Here is a 23,170-nt window from a genome sequence, read left to right on the forward strand (position 1 = left end):
GCCTGTGTCATAAGTAAAGGGCCGGCTGGCTTGACCGTTAAAGGGTGCTGTAACCCCCAAAGTACACTCCGGTCCAAACCAAATAAAAAAATATTTTCTGTGTTTGTGAATTGTGTGCGCAGTAGCCGCACGTGCATCAACAAAGTAGTGCCAAGCGTGCGCCTGTGTCATAAGTAAAGGGCCGGCTGGCTTGACCGTTAAAGGGTGCTGTAACCCCCAAAGTACACTCCAAACCAAATTAAAAAATATTTTCTGTGTTTGTGAATTGTGTGCACTGTGGCTGCACGTGCATCAACAAAGGAGCAGCGCCAAGCGTGCGCCTGTGTCCCATAAGTAAAGAGCCGGCTGGCTCATTTCTTAAAGGGTGGTGTAACCCACAAAGTGCACTAATCTCCAGCAAAAATAAAAAAATATTTGCTGTGTTTGTGTGCGCCTTAGCCGCACGCATATATATATATAACATAAATGGAGGACCAAACTTTCTCCGATAAAAATAAAATAGGGAAAGATCAAGAACCACTTCCTCCTAGTACTGTTGCTGCTGCTGGGAGTTGTTCATCATCCCAGAGAGGAAGTAGGAACACCACTACTTTTACTAAACAATTGACCCTCCAACAGTCCCTAGCGATGAGGATGAAGTACGACAGCAGTCATCCTGAAGCAAAACGTATAACTGAGGCCTTGACTGCTATGTTGGTGTTAGACGTGTGTCTGGTATCCGCCATTGGTGCAGTGGGATTTAGACAATTGATGGAGGTAGTGTGTCCCCGGTTCCAAATCCCGTCTAGATTCCACCTGCATCCTCAAAGCAGCAGCGCCAAGCATGCGTCTGTCTGTTAAAGGGTGGTGTAACCCTCAAAGTGCGCTCCACAAACAATAAAAAAATTCTTCTTTTTTCTCTTTGTGAATTGTGTGGGCTGTAGCCGCACCTGCATCCTTAAAGCAGCAGCGACAAGCGTGCGTCTGTCTGTTAAAGGATTACATCGGTGACAGCATCCAAGTAGGCATGTCAGACAGTCCATACCTGTACTGTCAGGAAAAAGAAGCAATTTGGAGGTCCCTGTACAAACTGGCTCTATTTTACCTGAGTTGCCCCCCCTCCAGTGTGTACTCCGAAAGAGTGTTTAGTGCAGCCGGGAACCTTGTCAGCGAAAGGCGTAGGAGGTTGCTTCCACAAAATGTGGAGAAGATGATGTTCATAAAATGAATTATCAACTCTTCCAGGGAGACCAGCCTCCAGAACGTACAGAGGGACCTGTGGTTGTGGATTCCAGCGGGGACGAATTAATACTCTGTGAGGATGAGGATGTACACAACACTGAAGAGGGTTAGGAATCGGTGGATGAGGAGGATGAGGACGACATCTTGCCTCCGTAGAGCCAGTTTGTGCAGGGACACATTAATTGCCAGCTTGTTTTGTGGGGGCCCAAACGAACCAATCATTTCAGCCACAGTCGTGTGGCAGACCCTGGCGCTGAAATGATTGGTTTGTTAAAGTGTGCATGTCCTGTTTATACAACATAAGGGTGGGTGGGAGGGCCCAAGGACAATTCCATCTTGCACCTCTTTTTTTCTTTGATTTATGTACTGTTTGGGGCCTAGTTTTTCAAACTGCCATCCTGTCTGACACTACAGTGTCACTCCTAGATGGGTCACGTGTTTGTGCCGCCCACTCGTGTCGCTTAGCATAGTCATCCAGCTACCTCGGTGCAACCTTTTGGATATAAAAACACTATTGTGAGGTGTGAGGTGTTCAGAATAGACTGGAAATGAGTGGAAATTAAGGTTATTGAGGTTAATAATAGCATAGGAGCAGAAAAACACACAAATTCTGTGATTTTAGCTGTTTTTATGCTTTCTAAAAAAAAAATACAGATCCAAAACACAAAACCCAGAACCCAAAACACGGAAGGGTGGTTTTGGCAAAACCAATCCAGATCCAAAACACGAAGAAAGATCCAGATCCAAAACCAAAACACAAAACACGAAAAGTGGCCGGTGCACACCCCTACTTACATACTGTATATATATATAGAGAGAGAGAGAGAGAGAGTATTTTTGTTATAGTCACCTGAGTGCCGGCTATTCAGTAACTTACATACTGTATATATATATATATATAGAGAGAGAGAATTTTTGTTATAGTCACCTGAGTGCCGGCTATTCAGTAACTTACATACTGTATATATATATAAAGAGAGAGAGAGTATTTTTGTTATAGTTACCTGAGTGCCGCATGTTCAGTAACTAACATACTGTATATATATATAGAGAGAGAGAGAGTATGTTGTTATAGTCACCTGAGTGCCGACTATTCAGTAACTTACATACTGTATATATATATATAGATAGAGAGAGAGAGAGAGTAATTTTGTTATAGTTACCTGAGTGCCGCATGTTCAGTAACTTACATACTGTATATATTAGGGGTGTGCACCGGCCACTTTTCGTGTTTTGTGTTTTGGTTTTGGATCTGGATCTTTCTTCGTGTTTTGGATCTGGATTGGTTTTGCCAAAACCACCCTTCCGTGTTTTGCGTTCTGGGTTTTGTGTTTTGGATCTGTATTTTTTTTTTAAAAAGCATAAAAACAGCTAAAATCACAGAATTTGTTGGTTTCTCTGCTCCTATGCTATTATTAACCTCAATAACCTTATTTTCCACTCATTTCCAGTCTATTCTGAACACCTCACACCTCACAATAGTGTTTTCATGTCCAAAAGGTTGCACCGAGGTAGCTGGATGACTATGCTAAGCGACACGAGTGGGCGGCACAAACACGTGACCCATCTAGGAGTGACACTGCAGTGGCAGACAGGATGGCAGTTAGAAAAACTAGGCCCCAAACTGTACATAATGCAAAGAAAAAAAAGAAGTGCAAGATGGAATTGTCCTTGGGCCCTCCCACCCACCCTTATGTTGTATAAACAGGACATGCACACTTTAACAAATCAATCATTTCAGCGCCAGGGTCTGCCACACAACTGTGGCTGAAATGATTGGTTCGTTTGGGCCCCCACAAAACAAGCTGGCAATTAATGTGTCCCTGCACAAACTGGCTCTACGGAGGCAAGATGTCATCCTCATCCTCCTCATCCACCGATTCCTCACCCTCTTCAGTGTGTACATCCTCATCCTCACAAAGTATTAACTCGTCCCCACTTGAATCCACAACCACAGGTCCCTCTGTACCTTCTGGAGGCTGGTCTCCCTGGAAGAGCTGATAATTCATTTTGATGAACATCATCTTCTCCACATTCTGTGGAAGCAACCTCCTACGCCTTTCGCTGACAAGGTTCCCGGCTGCACTAAACACTCTTTCGGAGTACACACTGGAGGGGGGGCAACTCAGGTAAAATAGAGCCAGCTTGTACAGGGGCCTCCAAATTGCCTCTTTTTCCTGCCAGTACAGGTATGGACTGTCTGACATGCCTACTTGGATGCTGTCACCGATGTAATCCTCCACCATTCTGTCAATGGTGACAGTATCATATGCAGTGACAGTAGACATGTCAGAAATTGTTGCCAGGTCCTTCAGTCCGGACCAGATGTCCAAACTTGGTCCTGCCTGCCCTGCATCACCGCCAGCGGGTTGCTTAGGATACCTAAGTTTTTTCCTGGCAGCCCCAGTTGCGGGAGAAAATGAAGAAGGAGCCGTTGACGTGTCACGTTCCGCTTCAGCTGACAGTGTGTTCACCAGCAGGTCTTTGCACCTCTGCAGGCTTGTGTCGGCCGGAAAGAGAGACACCACATAGGCTTTAAACCTAGGATCAAGCACGGTGGCCAAAATGTAGTGGTCTGATTTCAACAGATTGACCACCCTAGAATCCTGGCAAAGCGAATGAAGGGCTTCATCCACAAGTCCCACATGCCGAGCGGAATCGCTTCGTCTTAGCTCCTCCTTCACTATCTCCAGCTGCTTCTGCAAAAGCCTGATGAGGGGAATGACCTGACTCAAGCTGGCTGTGTCTGAACTGACTTCACGTGTGGCAAGTTCGAAGGGCTGGAGAACCTTGCACAACACGGAAATCATTCTCCACTGCGCTTGAGTCAGGTGCATACCCCCTCCTTTGCCTATGTCATAGGTGGATGTATAGGCTTGTATGGCCTTTTCCTGCTCCTCCATCCTCTGAAGCATATAGAGGGTTGAGTTCCACCATGTCACAACCTCTTGCTTCAGGTGATGGCGGGGCAGGTTCAAGAGTGTTTGCTGGCGCTCCAGTCTTCGGCACGCAGTCGCTGAATGGCGAAAGTGGCCAGAAATTTTTCGGGCCACCCAAAGCGTCTCCTGCACGCCCCTGTCGCTTTTCAGAAAATTCTGCACCACCAAGTTTATTGTGTGAGCAAAACATGGGACGTGCTGGAATTTGCCCAGATGTAATGCCCGCACAATATTGGTGGCGTTGTCAGATATCACAAATCCCCGGGAGAGTCTAAGTGGGGTAAGCCACTGGGCGATGATTTCCCTCAGTTTCTCTAAGAGGTTGTCGGCGGTGTGCCTCTTACTGAAACCGGTGATACACAGCGTAGCCTGCCTTGTAACGAGCTGGCGTTTCTGAGATGCTGCTACTGGTGACGCTGCTGCTGTTGCTGCGTAAGGTGATACATCTACCCAGTGGGCTGTCACAGTCATATAGTCCTTAGTCTGCCCTGTTCCACTTGTCCACATGTCCGTGGTTAAGTGGACATTGTGTACAACGGCATTTTTCAGGACACTGAGGACACTTTTTCTGACGTTTCTGTACAGTCTCGGTATCGCCTGCCTAGTGAAGTGGAATCTAGACGGGATTTGGAACCGGGGACACACTACCTCCATCAATTGTCTAAATCCCACTGCACTAATGGCGGATACCGGACGCACGTCTAACACCAACATAGCAGTCAAGGCCTCAGTTATACGTTTTGCTTCAGGAGGACTGCTGTCGTACTTCATCCTCCTCGCTAAGGACTGTTGGAGGGTCAATTGTTTAGTAAAAGTAGTGGTGTTCCTACTTCCTCTCTGGGATGATGAACGACTCCCAGCAGCAGCAACAGCAGCAGCGGCAGCAGTAGGCGTAGCAATGCAGGATCCTCCAGAGGAATCCCGGATAGGAGAGTCAGTCATGCCAGTGACATGGCCTGCAGGACTACTTCCGATCCTGACTAAGGAGGAAATTGACGAGGAGGGAGTTGACGGTGTGGTTTGCAGGCGCTTGGATACAACAGGACAACGGGATTTAGGTGTCCCTGGACTGCTTACGGTCTTAGCCAAAGTTTCTGAACTTGACAGTAACTTTTTATGAACGCGCTGCAGGTGCCGTATAAGGGAGGATGTTCCTAGGTGGTTGACGTCCCTACCCCTACTTATTTCACCTTTACATATGGTACATATGGCAAGACAGTTGTTGTCCGGATTTGGATAGAAATATTGCCAGACCAAAGAGGTGGAATGTTTGGTCTTCTGCCCAGGCATGACCGTGATGGGCTTTTTCATCCCACGGACAACAACTGTCTCCCCCGGAGCCTGATTTAAACAAACCACATCACCATCAGAATCCTCCTCGCCAACTTCCTCCTCAGCGCCAGCTACACCAGTATCCTCATCCTGTTGTACTTCAACAGTGACATCTTCAATTTGCATATCAGCAAGTGGACTGTGGGTGCTCCTTTCAGCACTTGCAGGGGGCGTGCAAATGGTGGAAAGAGCCACCTCTTCCCGTCCAGTGCTGGGAAGGTCAGGCATCGCAACCACCACCACACTTGGACTCTCCTTGGGGATTTGTGATATCTTCTTAGAAAGCACAGTTCTTCGCTGTGCTTTTGCCAGCTTAACTCTTTTGATTTTTTTAGTGGGAGGAGGGCTTCCATCGTCATGTGAAGCTGAACCACTAGTCATGAACATACTAGGGATCGACCTTAGCCGTTCCTTGCCACTCCGTGTTGTAAATGGCATATTGGCAAGTTTACGTTTCTCTTCAGCTGATTTAAATGTCTTTTTCAAGGTCATTTTCCTGAACTTTGCCATTTGGGATTGTATGTGCCCTCTACTATGACATTGGGCATCGGCCTTGGCAGACGACGTTGATGGCATGTTATCGTCTATGTCATGACTAGTGGCAGCAGCTTCAGCACTAGGAGGAAGTGGTTCTTGATCTTTCTCTATTTTATTTTTATCGGAGAAAGTTTGGTCCTCCATTTATGTTATATCGATTTGATATATACGTGCGGCTAAACACAGAAAATAATTTTTTTTTTGGTTTGGACTGGAGTGTACTTTGTGGGTTACAGCACCCTTTAACGGTCAAGCCAGCCGGCCCTTTACTTATGACACAGGCGCACTCTTGGCACTACTTTGTTGATGCACGTGCGGCTACTGCGCACACAATTCACAAACACAGAAAATAATTTTTTTTTGGTTTGGACAGGAGTGTACTTTCGGGGGTTACAGCACCCTTAACGGTCAAGCCAGCCGGCCCTTTACTTATGACACAGGTGCACGCTTGGCACTACTTTGTTGATGCACGTGCGGCTACTGCGCACACAATTCACAAACACAGAAAATAATTTTTTTTTGGTTTGGACTGGAGTGTACTTTCGGGGGTTACAGCACCCTTTAACGGTCAAGCCAGCCGGCCCTTTACTTATGACACAGGCGCACGCTTGGCACTACTTTGTTGATGCACGTGCGGCTACTGCGCACACAATTCACAAACACAGAAAATAATTTTTTTTTTGGTTTGGACTGGAGTGTACTTTGGGGGTTACAGCACCCTTTAACGGTCAAGCCAGCCGGCCCTTTACTTATGACACAGGCGCACGCTTGGCACTACTTTGTTGATGCACGTGCGGCTACTGCGCACACAATTCACAAACACAGAAAATAATTTTTTTTTGGTTTGGACTGGAGTGTACTTTCGGGGTTTACAGCACCCTTTAACGGTCAAGCCAGCCGGCCCTTTACTTATGACACAGGCGCACTCTTGGCACTACTTTGTTGATGCACGTGCGGCTACTGCGCACACAATTCACAAACACAGAAAATAATTTTTTTTTGGTTTGGACTGGAGTGTACTTTCGGGGGTTACAGCACCCTTAACGGTCAAGCCAGCCGGCCCTTTACTTATGACACAGGCGCACGCTTGGCACTACTTTGTTGATGCACGTGCGGCTACTGCGCACACAATTCACAAACACAGAAAATAATTTTTTTTTGGTTTGGACTGGAGTGTACTTTCAGGGGTTACAGCACCCTTTAACGGTCAAGCCAGCCGGCCCTTTACTTATGACACAGGCGCACGCTTGGCACTACTTTGTTGATGCACGTGCGGCTACTGCGCACACAATTCACAAACACAGAAAATAATTTTTTTTGGGTTTGGACTGGAGTGTACTTTCGGGGGTTACAGCACCCTTTAACGGTCAAGCCAGCCGGCCCTTTACTTATGACACAGGCGCACGCTTGGCACTACTTTGTTGATGCACGTGCGGCTACTGCGCACACAATTCACAAACACAGAAAATAATTTTTTTTTTGGTTTGGACTGGAGTGTACTTTGGGGGTTACAGCACCCTTTAACGGTCAAGCCAGCCGGCCCTTTACTTATGACACAGGCGCACGCTTGGCACTACTTTGTTGATGCACGTGCGGCTACTGCGCACACAATTCACAAACACAGAAAATATTTTTTTTTTGGTTTGGACTGGAGTGTATTTCGGGGGTTACAGCACCCTTTAACGGTCAAGCCAGCCGGCCCTTTACTTATGACACAGGCGCACGCTTGGCACTACTTTGTTGATGCACGTGCGGCTACTGCGCACACAATTCACAAACACAGAAAATAATTTTTTTTTGGTTTGGACAGGAGTGTACTTTCGGGGGTTACAGCACCCTTTAATGGTCAAGCCAGCCGGCCCTTTACTTATGACACAGGCGCACGCTTGGCACTACTTTGTTGATGCACGTGCGGCTACTGCGCACACAATTCACAAACACAGAAAATAATTTTTTTTTGGTTTGGACTGGAGTGTACTTTCGGAGGTTACAGCACCCTTTAACGGTCAAGCCAGCCGGCCCTTTACTTATGACACAGGCGCACGCTTGGCACTACTTTGTTGATGCACGTGCGGCTACTGCGAACACAATTCACAAACACAGAAAATAATTTTTTTTTTGGTTTGGACTGGAGTGTACTTTGGGGGTTACAGCACCCTTTAACGGTCAAGCCAGCCGGCCCTTTACTTATGACACAGGCGCACGCTTGGCACTACTTTGTTGATGCACGTGCGGCTACTGCGCACACAATTCACAAACACAGAAAATAATTTTTTTTTGGTTTGGACTGGAGTGTACTTTCGGGGGTTACAGCACCCTTTAACGGTCAAGCCAGCCGGCCCTTTACTTATGACACAGGCGCACGCTTGGCACTACTTTGTTGATGCACGTGCGGCTACTGCGCACACAATTCACAAACACAGAAAATAATTTTTTTTTTGGTTTGGACTGGAGTGTACTTTGGGGGTTACAGCACCCTTTAACGGTCAAGCCAGCCGGCCCTTTACTTATGACACAGGCGCACGCTTGGCACTACTTTGTTGATGCACGTGCGGCTACTGCGCACACAATTCACAAACACAGAAAATAATTTTTTTTTTGTTTGGACTGGAGTGTACTTTCGGGGGTTACAGCACCCTTTAACGGTCAAGCCAGCCGGCCCTTTACTTATGACACAGGCGCACGCTTGGCACTACTTTGTTGATGCACGTGCGGCTACTGCGCACACAATTCACAAACACAGAAAATAATTTTTTTTTGTTTTGGACTGGAGTGTACTTTCGGGGGTTACAGCACCCTTTAACGGTCAAGCCAGCCGGCCCTTTACTTATGACACAGGCGCACGCTTGGCACTACTTTGTTGATGCACGTGCGGCTACTGCGCACACAATTCACAAACACAGAAAATAATTTTTTTTTGGTTTGGACTGGAGTGTACTTTCGGAGGTTACAGCACCCTTTAACGGTCAAGCCAGCCGGCCCTTTACTTATGACACAGGCGCACGCTTGGCACTACTTTGTTGATGCACGTGCGGCTACTGCGAACACAATTCACAAACACAGAAAATAATTTTTTTTTTGGTTTGGACTGGAGTGTACTTTGGGGGTTACAGCACCCTTTAACGGTCAAGCCAGCCGGCCCTTTACTTATGACACAGGCGCACGCTTGGCACTACTTTGTTGATGCACGTGCGGCTACTGCGCACACAATTCACAAACACAGAAAATAATTTTTTTTTGGTTTGGACTGGAATGTACTTTCGGGGGTTACAGCACCCTTTAACGGTCAAGCCAGCCGGCCCTTTACTTATGACACAGGCGCATGCTTGGCACTACTTTGTTGATGCACGTGCGGCTACTGCGCACACAATTCACAAACACAGAAAATAATTTTTTTTTGGTTTGGACTGGAGTGTACTTTCGGGGGTTACAGCACCCTTTAACGGTCAAGCCAGCCGGCCCTTTACTTATGACACAGGCGCACGCTTGGCACTACTTTGTTGATGCACGTGCGGCTACTGCGCACACAATTCACAAACACAGAAAATAATTATTTTTTGGTTTGGACTGGAGTGTACTTTCGGGGTTTACAGCACCCTTTAACGGTCAAGCCAGCCGGCCCTTTACTTATGACACAGGCGCACTCTTGGCACTACTTTGTTGATGCACGTGCGGCTACTGCGCACACAATTCACAAACACAGAAAATAATTTTTTTTTGGTTTGGACTGGAGTGTACTTTCGGGGGTTACAGCACCCTTAACGGTCAAGCCAGCCGGCCCTTTACTTATGACACAGGCGCACGCTTGGCACTACTTTGTTGATGCACGTGCGGCTACTGCGCACACAATTCACAAACACAGAAAATAATTTTTTTTTGGTTTGGACTGGAGTGTACTTTCGGGGGTTACAGCACCCTTTAACGGTCAAGCCAGCCGGCCCTTTACTTATGACACAGGCGCACGCTTGGCACTACTTTGTTGATGCACGTGCGGCTACTGCGCACACAATTCACAAACACAGAAAATAATTTTTTTTTGGTTTGGACTGGAGTGTACTTTCGGGGGTTACAGCACCCTTTAACGGTCAAGCCAGCCGGCCCTTTACTTATGACACAGGCGCACGCTTGGCACTACTTTGTAGATGCACGTGCGGCTACTGCGCACACAATTCACAAACACAGAAAATAATTTTTTTTTTGGTTTGGACTGGAGTGTACTTTGGGGGTTACAGCACCCTTTAACGGTCAAGCCAGCCGGCCCTTTACTTATGACACAGGCGCACGCTTGGCACTACTTTGTTGATGCACGTGCGGCTACTGCGCACACAATTCACAAACACAGAAAATAATTTTTTTTTGGTTTGGACTGGAGTGTACTTTCGGGGGTTACAGCACCCTTTAACGGTCAAGCCAGCCGGCCCTTTACTTATGACACAGGCGCACGCTTGGCACTACTTTGTTGATGCACGTGCGGCTACTGCGCACACAATTCACAAACACAGAAAATAATTTTTTTTTTGTTTGGACTGGAGTGTACTTTCGGGGGTTACAGCACCCTTTAACGGTCAAGCCAGCCGGCCCTTTACTTATGACACAGGCGCACGCTTGGCACTACTTTGTTGATGCACGTGCGGCTACTGCGCACACAATTCACAAACACAGAAAATTATTTTTTTTTGGTTTGGACTGGAGTGTACTTTCGGGGGTTACAGCACCCTTTAACGGTCAAGCCAGCCGGCCCTTTACTTATGACACAGGCGCACGCTTGGCACTACTTTGTTGATGCACGTGCGGCTACTGCGCACACAATTCACAAACACAGAAAATAATTTTTTTTTGGTTTGGACTGGAGTGTACTTTCGGAGGTTACAGCACCCTTTAACGGTCAAGCCAGCCGGCCCTTTACTTATGACACAGGCGCACGCTTGGCACTACTTTGTTGATGCACGTGCGGCTACTGCGAACACAATTCACAAACACAGAAAATAATTTTTTTTTTGGTTTGGACTGGAGTGTACTTTGGGGGTTACAGCACCCTTTAACGGTCAAGCCAGCCGGCCCTTTACTTATGACACAGGCGCATGCTTGGCACTACTTTGTTGATGCACGTGCGGCTACTGCGCACACAATTCACAAACACAGAAAATAATTTTTTTTTGGTTTGGACTGGAGTGTACTTTCGGGGGTTACAGCACCCTTTAACGGTCAAGCCAGCCGGCCCTTTACTTATGACACAGGCGCATGCTTGGCACTACTTTGTTGATGCACGTGCGGCTACTGCGCACACAATTCACAAACACAGAAAATAATTTTTTTTTGGTTTGGACTGGAGTGTACTTTCGGGGGTTACAGCACCCTTTAACGGTCAAGCCAGCCGGCCCTTTACTTATGACACAGGCGCACGCTTGGCACTACTTTGTTGATGCACGTGCAGCTACTGCGCACACAATTCACAAACACAGAAAATAATTTTTTTTTTGGTTTGGACTGGAGTGTACTTTGGGGGTTACAGCACCCTTTAACGGTCAACCCAGCCGGCCCTTTACTTATGACACAGGCGCACGCTTGGCACTACTTTGTTGATGCACGTGCGGCTACTGCGCACACAATTCACAAACACAGAAAATAATTTTTTTTTTGGTTTGGACTGGAGTGTACTTTCGGGGGTTACAGCACCCTTAACGGTCAAGCCAGCCGGCCCTTTACTTATGACACAGGTGCACGCTTGGCACTACTTTGTTGATGCACGTGCGGCTACTGCGCACACAATTCACAAACACAGAAAATAATTTTTTTTTTGGTTTGGACTGGAGTGTACTTTCGGGGGTTACAGCACCCTTAACGGTCAAGCCAGCAGGCCCTTTACTTATGACACAGGCGCACGCTTGGCACTACTTTGTTGATGCACGTGCGGCTACTGCGCACACAATTCACAAACACAGAAAATATTTTTTTTTTTGGTTTGGACTGGAGTGTACTTTCAGGGGTTACAGCACCCTTAACGGTCAAGCCAGCCGGCCCTTTACTTATGACACAGGCGCACGCTTGGCACTACTTTGTTGATGCACGTGCGGCTACTGCGCACACAATTCACAAACACAGAAAATAATTTTTTTTTGGTTTGGACTGGAGTGTACTTTCGGGGGTTACAGCACCCTTTAACGGTCAAGCCAGCCGGCCCTTTACTTATGACACAGGCGCACGCTTGGCACTACTTTGTTGATGCACGTGCGGCTACTGCGCACACAATTCACAAACACAGAAAATATATTATTTTTTTAGCACTTGGGGGGAGCACCCCTGATGGACAGAGCACCCCCTGGACAAAACTACAGCACTCCTTTAGGACTGGGACACTGCACAGGACTTTGGAGTGGACACAGCCCCTATGGAGAACTGACTGCACAACACAGTCCAGCCAGCCCCTATGGACTTTGAAGTAGTGGACACAGCCCCTATTAACAACAGCAGCACAGCACAACACAGCCAGCCCCTATGGACTTTGAAGTAGTGGACAACAGCAGCACTACACTACACTACACTACACAGCCCTAACTCCCACCCTCCCTCTTCACTGTCCACAGCCGAGTGAGAAAATGGCGCCGACGCGGGTACCTTATATAGGATCCAAAACCCGCGAGACTCGGAAGGCGGGATGATGACGTATTGCCTCGATTTCAGATCCGAGTCAGGCGGGAAAAGTCGAGCCTGACTCGGATCGGACTCGGATCGGGGGGGCTCGGGGGGGTTCGGATTTCAGAAATCCGAACCCGCTCACCCCTAGTATATATATATATATATATAGAGAGAGAGAGAGAGAGTATGTTGTTATAGTCACCTGAGTGCCAACTATTCAGTAACTTACATACTGTATATATATATATATAGAGAGAGAGAGAGTATTTTGTTATAGTCACATGAGTGCCGGCTATTCAGTAACTTACATACTGTATATATATATATATATATATATATATATATAACAGTCCAAAGATCCGGCACTCAAGTCATAAAGATGTATACTTGCCGGGTGCCCTCCTCAGTCTTACCACAAATAAATGAGGGAAGCTGTATATATCGTTCGAATGGCGGCACTCCGTAAAAAACAGCACACAAGTCAGTGCATAGTATAAACATCGTTTCAGCGCTTTATTTCGCGCTTTTGTCAAGCCAACATAACATACAGAGACACATTACACTTACCACTATAAATACAAGACAAACCCATCAGCGACGACGACTCGCGGTCCCGAAACCGGAAGTGACGGAGACCGGAAGTGACGTCACATACCCCCGTTGTTATAGAAACCCACAATAGAGACAAAACAACATTACAAATAACACGTGACAATGATAACACAATAACATAGTTGCAATGTGACTGCATGAAATTATCAGGAACTGTATCACTGTTTAACAAACAATCGATAGTTAAATAGATACCATCGATACCTTTAATGGGGCACAAATAAATTAATATGATCAAACTACATGGTAAAGACTGCCGATAACAATCAAAACCAAATGTAGATATATGTGAAATATAAACATTGTCAATCAGTGCAACAAACTGTGCCTTACATGATAACCGATCTAATGAATAAGAGGTATACTGCTAACATACTAGTATAATGGATATAACATAACCCAATTTTCAGTTAAATGCATAGAAAATCACTAAATAAAACAATGTAAACCCAGAGTCTCATTCAAACCACGTGGGGAAAGAGAGTCCAATCGCATAATCCACTGAGATTCACATTGCAGTAATCTACGTGCTCTGTCACCCCCCCTCACTAGGGGAGGTACGTGATCAATGATACGATAGCGCAAAGTTGAAAGATTATGATGTTCTGCAGCAAAATGCCTGGCCACAGGCTGCTCGCTAGTGCCTGTAACAAGTGCTGCACGAATGGCAGAACGATGCTGCGCCATCCTTTCTCTGAGGGTACATTCTGTCTTACCTACATAAACTTTGGAGCACGGGCATGTGATAACATAAACTATAAACTTAGTTGTGCATGTCAAAAAATAGCGAATATTGTACTTCTTACCAGTATAAGGATGAAAAAATAATGAGCCTGTCTGTAAAGAACGACAGGTGGTACAATTAAGACACTTAAAACACCCCAATTTAGGAGTGCCCAAAAATGTACTGCCTTTGATATTAGTTTTACCCAAAGAAGTTACATCGTTATGTACCAGAAAGTCCATCAGATTCTTACCTCTACGGTAACAGGTCATAATCTTAGTATTATGCAATGGTTTTAAATCGTTGTCAGTTGAAATAATAGGCCATAACATTTTGGCCTGTTTGTTGATAACAGGACTCATATTGTTGAATTGATTCACCCACAAGTGTTTGTTGCTCAGATTGCTTTCTTTTTTAGGATTGAACAACAATAATCTATCGATTGGTATAGCCAAAGCTTTCGCCTTGGCACAATTAAGAATAGTTGTAGTATACCCTCTCTCTAAAAATTTGTCATACATAGCATCCAGCTGACTAATACCTTCCTCTCTATTCCTTGCGATTCTCAATGCACGTAAAAACTGAGAAAAAGGAAGAGCATTCTTAAGAGGGATGGGATGCGCACTCTGAGCCAACAGTATGTTATTTCTATCTGTGGATTTTACAAACAGTGAAGGAACTAAATTGCCTCCACTATTCGTGATGGTCACATCCAAAAAATTCACAGACTTTGTGTCAGTCGTGTATGTAAACTTGACAGGGTTATTTAACCTATTATGGTTCTCAATTAAATCTACAAAAGTTTGTTGAGGACCTCTCCATACAATAAATAGATCGTCTATATAGCGAAAGAAAGCTCTAATGTTACTAGCTACGAGGGAGTCAGAAAAAAACACATCCTGTTCTATAGCGAACATAAAAGCGTTTACATTTGATGGGTCGTACTATTTACAGGTGTCGGGCTGTGCGATGGGGTCCAATGTGGCCCCATCGTACGCCAACGCTTTTATGTTCGCTATAGAACAGGATGTGTTTTTTTCTGACTCCCTCGTAGCTAGTAACATTAGAGCTTTCTTTCGCTATATAGACGATCTATTTATTGTATGGAGAGGTCCTCAACAAACTTTTGTAGATTTAATTGAGAACCATAATAGGTTAAATAACCCTGTCAAGTTTACATACACGACTGACACAAAGTCTGTGAATTTTTTGGATGTGACCATCACGAATAGTGGAGGCAATTTAGTTCCTTCACTGTTTGTAAAATCCACAGATAGAAATAACATACTGTTGGCTCAGAGTGCGCATCCCATCCCTCTTAAGAATGCTTTTCCTTTTTCTCAGTTTTTACGTGCATTGAGAATCGCAAGGAATAGAGAGGAAGGTATTAGTCAGCTGGATGCTATGTATGACAAATTTTTAGAGAGAGGGTATACTACAACTATTCTTAATTGTGCCAAGGCGAAAGCTTTGGCTATACCAATCGATAGATTATTGTTGTTCAATCCTAAAAAAGAAAGCAATCTGAGCAACAAACACTTGTGGGTGAATCAATTCAACAATATGAGTCCTGTTATCAACAAACAGGCCAAAATGTTATGGCCTATTATTTCATCTGATAATGATTTAAAACCATTGCATAATACTAAGATTATGACCTGTTACCGTAGAGGTAAGAATCTGAGGGACTTTCTGGTACATAACGATGTAACATCTTTGGGTAAAACTAATATCAAAGGCAGTACATTTTTGGGCACTCCTAAATTGGGGTGTTTTAAGTGTCTTAATTGTACCACCTGTCGTTCTTTACAGACAGGCTCATTATTTTTTCATCCTTATACTGGTAAGAAGTACAATATTCGCTATTTTTTGACATGCACAACTAAGTTTATAGTTTATGTTATCACATGCCCGTGCTCCAAAGTTTATGTAGGTAAGACAGAATGTACCCTCAGAGAAAGGATGGCGCAGCATCGTTCTGCCATTCGTGCAGCACTTGTTACAGGCACTAGCGAGCAGCCTGTGGCCAGGCATTTTGCTGCAGAACATCATAATCTTTCAACTTTGCGCTATCGTATCATTGATCACGTACCTCCCCTAGTGAGGGGGGGTGACAGAGCACGTAGATTACTGCAATGTGAATCTCAGTGGATTATGCGATTGGACTCTCTTTCCCCACGTGGTTTGAATGAGACTCTGGGTTTACATTGTTTTATTTAGTGATTTTCTATGCATTTAACTGAAAATTGGGTTATGTTATATCCATTATACTAGTATGTTAGCAGTATACCTCTTATTCATTAGATCGGTTATCATGTAAGGCACAGTTTGTTGCACTGATTGACAATGTTTATATTTCACATATATCTACATTTGGTTTTGATTGTTATCGGCAATCTTTACCATGTAGTTTGATCATATTAATTTATTTGTGCCCCATTAAAGGTATCGATGGTATCTATTTAACTATCGATTGTTTGTTAAACAGTGATACAGTTCCTGATAATTTCATGCAGTCACATTGCAACTATGTTATTGTGTTATCGTTGTCACGTGTTATTTGTAATGTTGTTTTGTCTCTATTGTGGGTTTCTATAACAACGGGGGTATGTGACGTCACTTCCGGGCTCCGTCACTTCCGGTTTCGGGACCGCGAGTCGTCGTCGCTGATAGGTTTGTCTTGTATTTATAGTGGTAAGTGTAATGTGTCTCTGTATGTTATGTTGGCTTGACAAAAGCGCGAAATAAAGCGCTGAAACGTTGTTTATACTATGCACTGACTTGTGTGCTGTTTTTTACGGAGTGCCGCCATTCGAACGATATATATATATAGAGAGAGAGAGAGAGAGAGAGTATTTTTGTTATAGTCACCTGAGTGCCGGCTATTCAGTAACTTACATACTGTATATATATATAGAGAGAGAGAGAGAGAGAGAGAGAGAGAGAGAGAGAGAGAGTATTTTTGTTATAGTTACCTGAGTGCCGCCTGTTCAGTAACTTACATACTGTATATATATATATATATATATATATATATAGAGAGAGAGAGAGAGAGAGAGAGAGTATTTTTGTTATAGTCACCTGAGTGCCGGCTATTCAGTAACTTACATACTGTATATATATATAGAGAGAGAGAGAGAGAGAGAGAGAGTATTTTTGTTATAGTCACCTGAGTGCCGGCTATTCAGTAACTTACATACTGTATATATAGAGAGAGAGAGAGAGAGAGAGAGAGAGTATGTTGTTATAGTTACCTGAGTGCCGCCTGTTCAGTAACTTACATACTGTATATATATATATATATATATATATATATATATAGAGAGAGAGAGAGAGAGAGAGAGAGTATTTTTGTTATAGTTACCTGAGTGCCGGCTATTCAGTAACTTACATACTGTATATATATATATATATTAGGGATGTGCAGGCTCGGATAGGTTCGAGTTTGCACGTGGAGTTCGGATTTTTCCCTCCAAAAAAACGGAACTCACAACGAGGCAAAACGTCATCTTACATGGACGAACATCATCATTCCTGGTCTTTTGTCCAGGAATGATGATGTTCGTCCATGTAAGATGACGTTTTGCCTCGTTCTGAGTTCCGTTTTTTTGGAGGGAAAAATCCGAACTCCACGTGCAAACTCGAACCTATCCGAGCCTGCACATCCCTAATATATATATATATATATATATATAGAGAGAGAGAGAGAGAGAGAGAGAGAGAGAGAGAGAGAGAGAGAGAGTATTTTTGTTATAGTCACCTGAGTGCCGGCTATTCAGTAACTTACATACTGTATATATATATATATATATATATATATATATAGAGAGAGAGAGAGAGAGAGAGAGAGAGAGAGAGAGAGTATTTTTGTTATAGTTACCTGAGTGCCGCCTGTTCAGTAACTTACATACTGTATATATATATATATATATATATAGAGAGAGAGAGAGAGAGTATTTTTGTTATAGTCACCTGAGTGACGGCTATTCAGTAACTTACATACTGTATATATATATATATATATATATATATATATAGAGAGAGAGAGAGAGAGAGAGAGTATTATTGTTATAGTTACCTGAGTGCCGCCTGTTCAGTAACTTACATACTGTATATATATATATATATATATATATATATATAGAGAGAGAGAGAGAGAGAGAGTATTTTTGTTATAGTTACCTGAGTGCCGGCTATTCAGTAACTTACATACTGTATATATATATATATATATATATATATAGAGAGAGAGAGAGAGTATTTTTGTTATAGTAACCTGAGTGCCGCCTATTCAGTAACTTACATACTGTATATATATATATATATATATATAGAGAGAGAGAGAGAGAGAGAGAGAGAGAGTATTTTTGTTATAGTCACCTGAGTGCCGCCTATTCAGTAACTTACATACTGTGTATATATATATATAGAGAGAGAGAGAGAGAGTATTTTTGTTATAGTCACCTGAGTGCAGTCTATTCAGTAACTTACATACTGTATATATATATATAGAGAGAGAGAGAGAGTATTTTGTTATAGTCACCTGAGTGCCGCCTATTCAGTAACTTACATACTGTATATATGTATATATAGATATATATAGATATATATATATATATATATATATATATATATATATATAGAGAGAGAGAGAGAGAGAGAGAGAGAGAGTATTTTGTTATAGTCACCTGAGTGCTGCCTATTCAGTAACTTACATACTGTATATATATATATATAGAGAGAGAGAGAGAGAGAGAGAGTATTTTTGTTATAGTTACCTGAGTGCCGCCTATTCAGTAACTTACATACTGTATATATATATATATATATATAGAGAGAGAGAGAGAGTATTTTGTTATAGTCACCTGAGTGCTGCCTATTCAGTAACTTACATACTGTATATATGTACATATATATATAGAGAGAGAGAGAGAGAGAGAGAGTATTTTTGTTATAGTTACCTGAGTGCCGCATGTTCAGTAACTTACATACTGTATATATATATAGAGAGAGAGAGAGTATTTTTGTTATAGTCACCTGAGTGCCGCCTATTCAGTAACTTACATACTGTATATATATATATATATATATATATATAGAGAGAGAGAGAGAGAGAGAGAGAGAGAGAGAGTATTTTTGTTATAGTTACCTGAGTGCCGCATGTTCAGTAACTTACATACTGTATATATATATATAGAGAGAGAGAGAGAGTATTTTTGTTATAGTCACCTGAGTGCCGCCTATTCAGTAACTTACATATATATATATATATATAGAGAGAGAGAGAGAGAGAGAGAGAGTATGTTGTTATAGTCACCAGAGTGCCGCCTATTCAGTAACTTACATACTGTATATATATATATATAGAGAGAGAGAGAGAGAGAGAGAGAGTATGTTGTTATAGTCACCTGATTGCCGCCTATTCAGTAACTTACATACTGTATATATATATATAGAGAGAGAGAGAGAGAGAGAGTATGTTGTTATAGTCACCTGAGTGCCGCCTATTCAGTAACTTACATACTGTATATATATATATTAGGGGTGAGCAGGTTCGGATTTCTGAAATCCGAACCCCCCCGAGCCCCCCCGATCCGAGTCCGATCCGAATCAGGCTCGACTTTTCCCGCCTGACTCGGATCTGAAATCGAGGCAAAACGTCATCATCCCGCCTTCCGAGTCTTGCGGGTTTTGGATCCTATATAAGGTACCCGCGTCGGCGCCATTTTCTCACTCGGCTGTGGACAGTGAAGAGGGAGGGTGGGAGTTAGGGCTGTGTAGTGTAGTGTAGTGCTGCTGTTGTCCACTACTTCAAAGTCCTTAGGGGCTGGCTGTGTTGTGCTGTGCTGCTGTTGTTAATAGGGGCTGTGTCCACTACTTCAAAGTCCATAGGGGCTGGCTGGACTGTGTTGTGCAGTCAGTTCTCCATAGGGGCTGTGTTCACTCCAAAGTCCTGTGCAGTGTCCCAGTCCTAAAGGGGTGCTGTAGTGTTGTCCAGGGGGTGCTCTGTCCATCAGGGGTGCTCCCCCCAAGTGCTAAAAAAATAATATATTTTCTGTGTTTGTGAATTGTGTGCGCAGTAGCCGCACGTGCATCAACAAAGTAGTGCCAAGCGTGCGCCTGTGTCATAAGTAAAGGGCCGGCTGGCTTGACCGTTAAAGGGTGCTGTAACCCCCGAAAGTACACTCCAGTCCAAACCCAAAAAAAATTATTTTCTGTGTTTGTGAATTGTGTGCGCAGTAGCCGCACGTGCATCAACAAAGTAGTGCCAAGCGTGCGCCTGTGTCATAAGTAAAGGGCCGGCTGGCTTGACCGTTAAAGGGTGCTGTAACCCCCAAAGTACACTCCAGTCCAAACCAAAAAAAAAATTATTTTCTGTGTTTGTGAATTGTGTGCGCAGTAGCCGCACGTGCATCAACAAAGTAGTGCCAAGCGTGCGCCTGTGTCATAAGTAAAGGGCCGGCTGGCTTGACCGTTAAGGGTGCTGTAACCCCCGAAAGTACACTCCAGTCCAAACCAAAAAAAAATTATTTTCTGTGTTTGTGAATTGTGTGCGCAGTAGCCGCACGTGCATCAACAAAGTAGTGCCAAGCGTGCGCCTGTGTCATAAGTAAAGGGCCGGCTGGCTTGACCGTTAAAGGGTGCTGTAACCCCCGAAAGTACACTCCAGTCCAAACCAAAAAAAAAATTATTTTCTGTGTTTGTGAATTGTGTGCGCAGTAGCCGCACGTGCATCAACAAAGTAGTGCCAAGAGTGCGCCTGTGTCATAAGTAAAGGGCCGGCTGGCTTGACCGTTAAAGGGTGCTGTAACCCCCGAAAGTACACTCCAGTCCAAACCAAAAAAAAAATTATTTTCTGTGTTTGTGAATTGTGTGCGCAGTAGCCGCACGTGCATCAACAAAGTAGTGCCAAGAGTGCGCCTGTGTCATAAGTAAAGGGCCGGCTGGCTTGACCGTTGAAGGGTGCTGTAACCCCCAAAGTACACTCCAGTCCAAACCAAAAAAAAAAATTATTTTCTGTGTTTGTGAATTGTGTGCGCAGTAGCCGCACGTGCATCAACAAAGTAGTGCCAAGCGTGCGCCTGTGTCTTAAGTAAAGGGCCGGCTGGCTTGACCGTTAAAGGGTGCTGTAACCCCTGAAAGTACACTCCAGTCCAAACCAAAAAAAAATATATTTTCTGTGTTTAGCCGCACGTATATATCAAATCGATATAACATAAATGGAGGACCAAACTTTCTCCGATAAAAATAAAATAGAGAAAGATCAAGAACCACTTCCTCCTAGTGCTGAAGCTGCTGCCACTAGTCATGACATAGACGATAACATGCCATCAACGTCGTCTGCCAAGGCCGATGCCCAATGTCATAGTAGAGGGCACATACAATCCCAAATGGCAAAGTTCAGGAAAATGACCTTGAAAAAGACATTTAAATCAGCTGATGAGAAACGTAAACTTGCCAATATGCCATTTACGACACGGAGTGGCAAGGAACGGCTAAGGTCGATCCCTAGTATGTTCATGACTAGTGGTTCAGCTTCACATGACGATGGAAGCCCTCCTCCCACTAAAAAAATCAAAAGAGTTAAGCTGGCAAAAGCACAGCGAAGAACTGTGCTTTCTAAGAAGATATCACAAATCCCCAAGGAGAGTCCAAGTGTGGTGGTGGTTGCGATGCCTGACCTTCCCAGCACTGGACGGGAAGAGGTGGCTCTTTCCACCATTTGCACGCCCCCTGCAAGTGCTGAAAGGAGCACCCACAGTCCACTTGCTGATATGCAAATTGAAGATGTCACTGTTGAAGTACAACAGGATGAGGATACTGGTGTAGCTGGCGCTGAGGAGGAAGTTGGCGAGGAGGATTCTGATGGTGATGTGGTTTGTTTAAATCAGGCTCCGGGGGAGACAGTTGTTGTCCGTGGGATGAAAAAGCCCATCACGGTCATGCCTGGGCAGAAGACCAAACATTCCCCCTCTTTGGTCTGGCAATATTTCTATCCAAATCCGGACAACAACTGTCTTGCCATATGTAAAGGTGAAATAAGTAGAGGTAGTGACGTCAACCACCTAGGAACATCCTCCCTTATATGGCACCTGCAGCGCGTTCATAAAAAGTTACTGTCAAGTTCAGAAACTTTGGCTAAGACCGTAAGCAGTCCAGGAACACCTAAATCCCGTTGTCCTGTTGTATCCAAGCGCCTGCAAACCACACCGTCAACTCCCTCCTCGTCAATTTCCTCCTTAGTCAGGATCGGAAGTAGTCCTGCAGGCCATGTCACTGGCATGACTGACTCTCCTATCCGGGATTCCTCTGGAGGATCCTGCATTGCTACGCCTACTGCTGCCGCTGCTGCTGTTGCTGCTGCTGGGAGTCGTTCATCATCCCAGAGAGGAAGTAGGAACACCACTACTTTTACTAAACAATTGACCCTCCAACAGTCCTTAGCAAGGAGGATGAAGTACGACAGCAGTCATCCTGAAGCAAAACGTATAACTGAGGCCTTGACTGCTATGTTGGTGTTAGACGTGCGTCCGGTATCCGCCATTAGTGCAGTGGGATTTAGACAATTGATGGAGGTAGTGTGTCCCCGGTTCCAAATCCCGTCTAGATTCCACTTCACTAGGCAGGCGATACCGAGACTGTACAGAAACGTCAGAAAAAGTGTCCTCAGTGTCCTGAAAAATGCCGTTGTACACAATGTCCACTTAACCACGGACATGTGGACAAGTGGAACAGGGCAGACTAAGGACTATATGACTGTGACAGCCCACTGGGTAGATGTATCACCTTACGCAGCAACAGCAGCAGCGTCACCAGTAGCAGCATCTCAGAAACGCCAGCTCGTTACAAGGCAGGCTACGCTGTGTATCACCGGTTTCAGTAAGAGGCACACCGCCGACAACCTCTTAGAGAAACTGAGGGAAATCATCGCCCAGTGGCTTACCCCACTTAGACTCTCCTGGGGATTTGTGATATCTGACAACGCCACCAATATTGTGCGGGCATTACATCTGGGCAAATTCCAGCACGTCCCATGTTTTGCTCACACAATAAACTTGGTGGTGCAGAATTTTCTGAAAAGCGACAGGGGCGTGCAGGAGACGCTTTGGGTGGCCCGAAAAATTTCTGGCCACTTTCGCCATTCAGCGACTGCGTGCCGAAGACTGGA

General features: G+C 44.4%; 1 protein-coding gene across 1 annotated transcript; it reads left to right on the forward strand.

Annotated features, from left to right (window-relative positions):
- The first annotated feature begins 14,970 nt into the window (after window positions 1-14,970).
- Window positions 14,971-16,221, forward strand: LOC148513472 (uncharacterized). Its single transcript, XM_088481829.1, has one exon. It carries the CDS (start codon window positions 14,971-14,973, stop codon window positions 16,219-16,221), a length of 1,251 nt encoding a protein of 416 aa, XP_088337955.1.
- Window positions 16,222-23,170: the final 6,949 nt, after the last annotated feature.

Source organism: Taudactylus pleione, unplaced genomic scaffold (genome assembly GCF_031769625.1).
Source record: "Taudactylus pleione unplaced genomic scaffold, aTauple2 ptg000278l, whole genome shotgun sequence".
In the NCBI taxonomy this organism is placed as follows: Eukaryota; Metazoa; Chordata; class Amphibia; order Anura; family Myobatrachidae; genus Taudactylus; species Taudactylus pleione.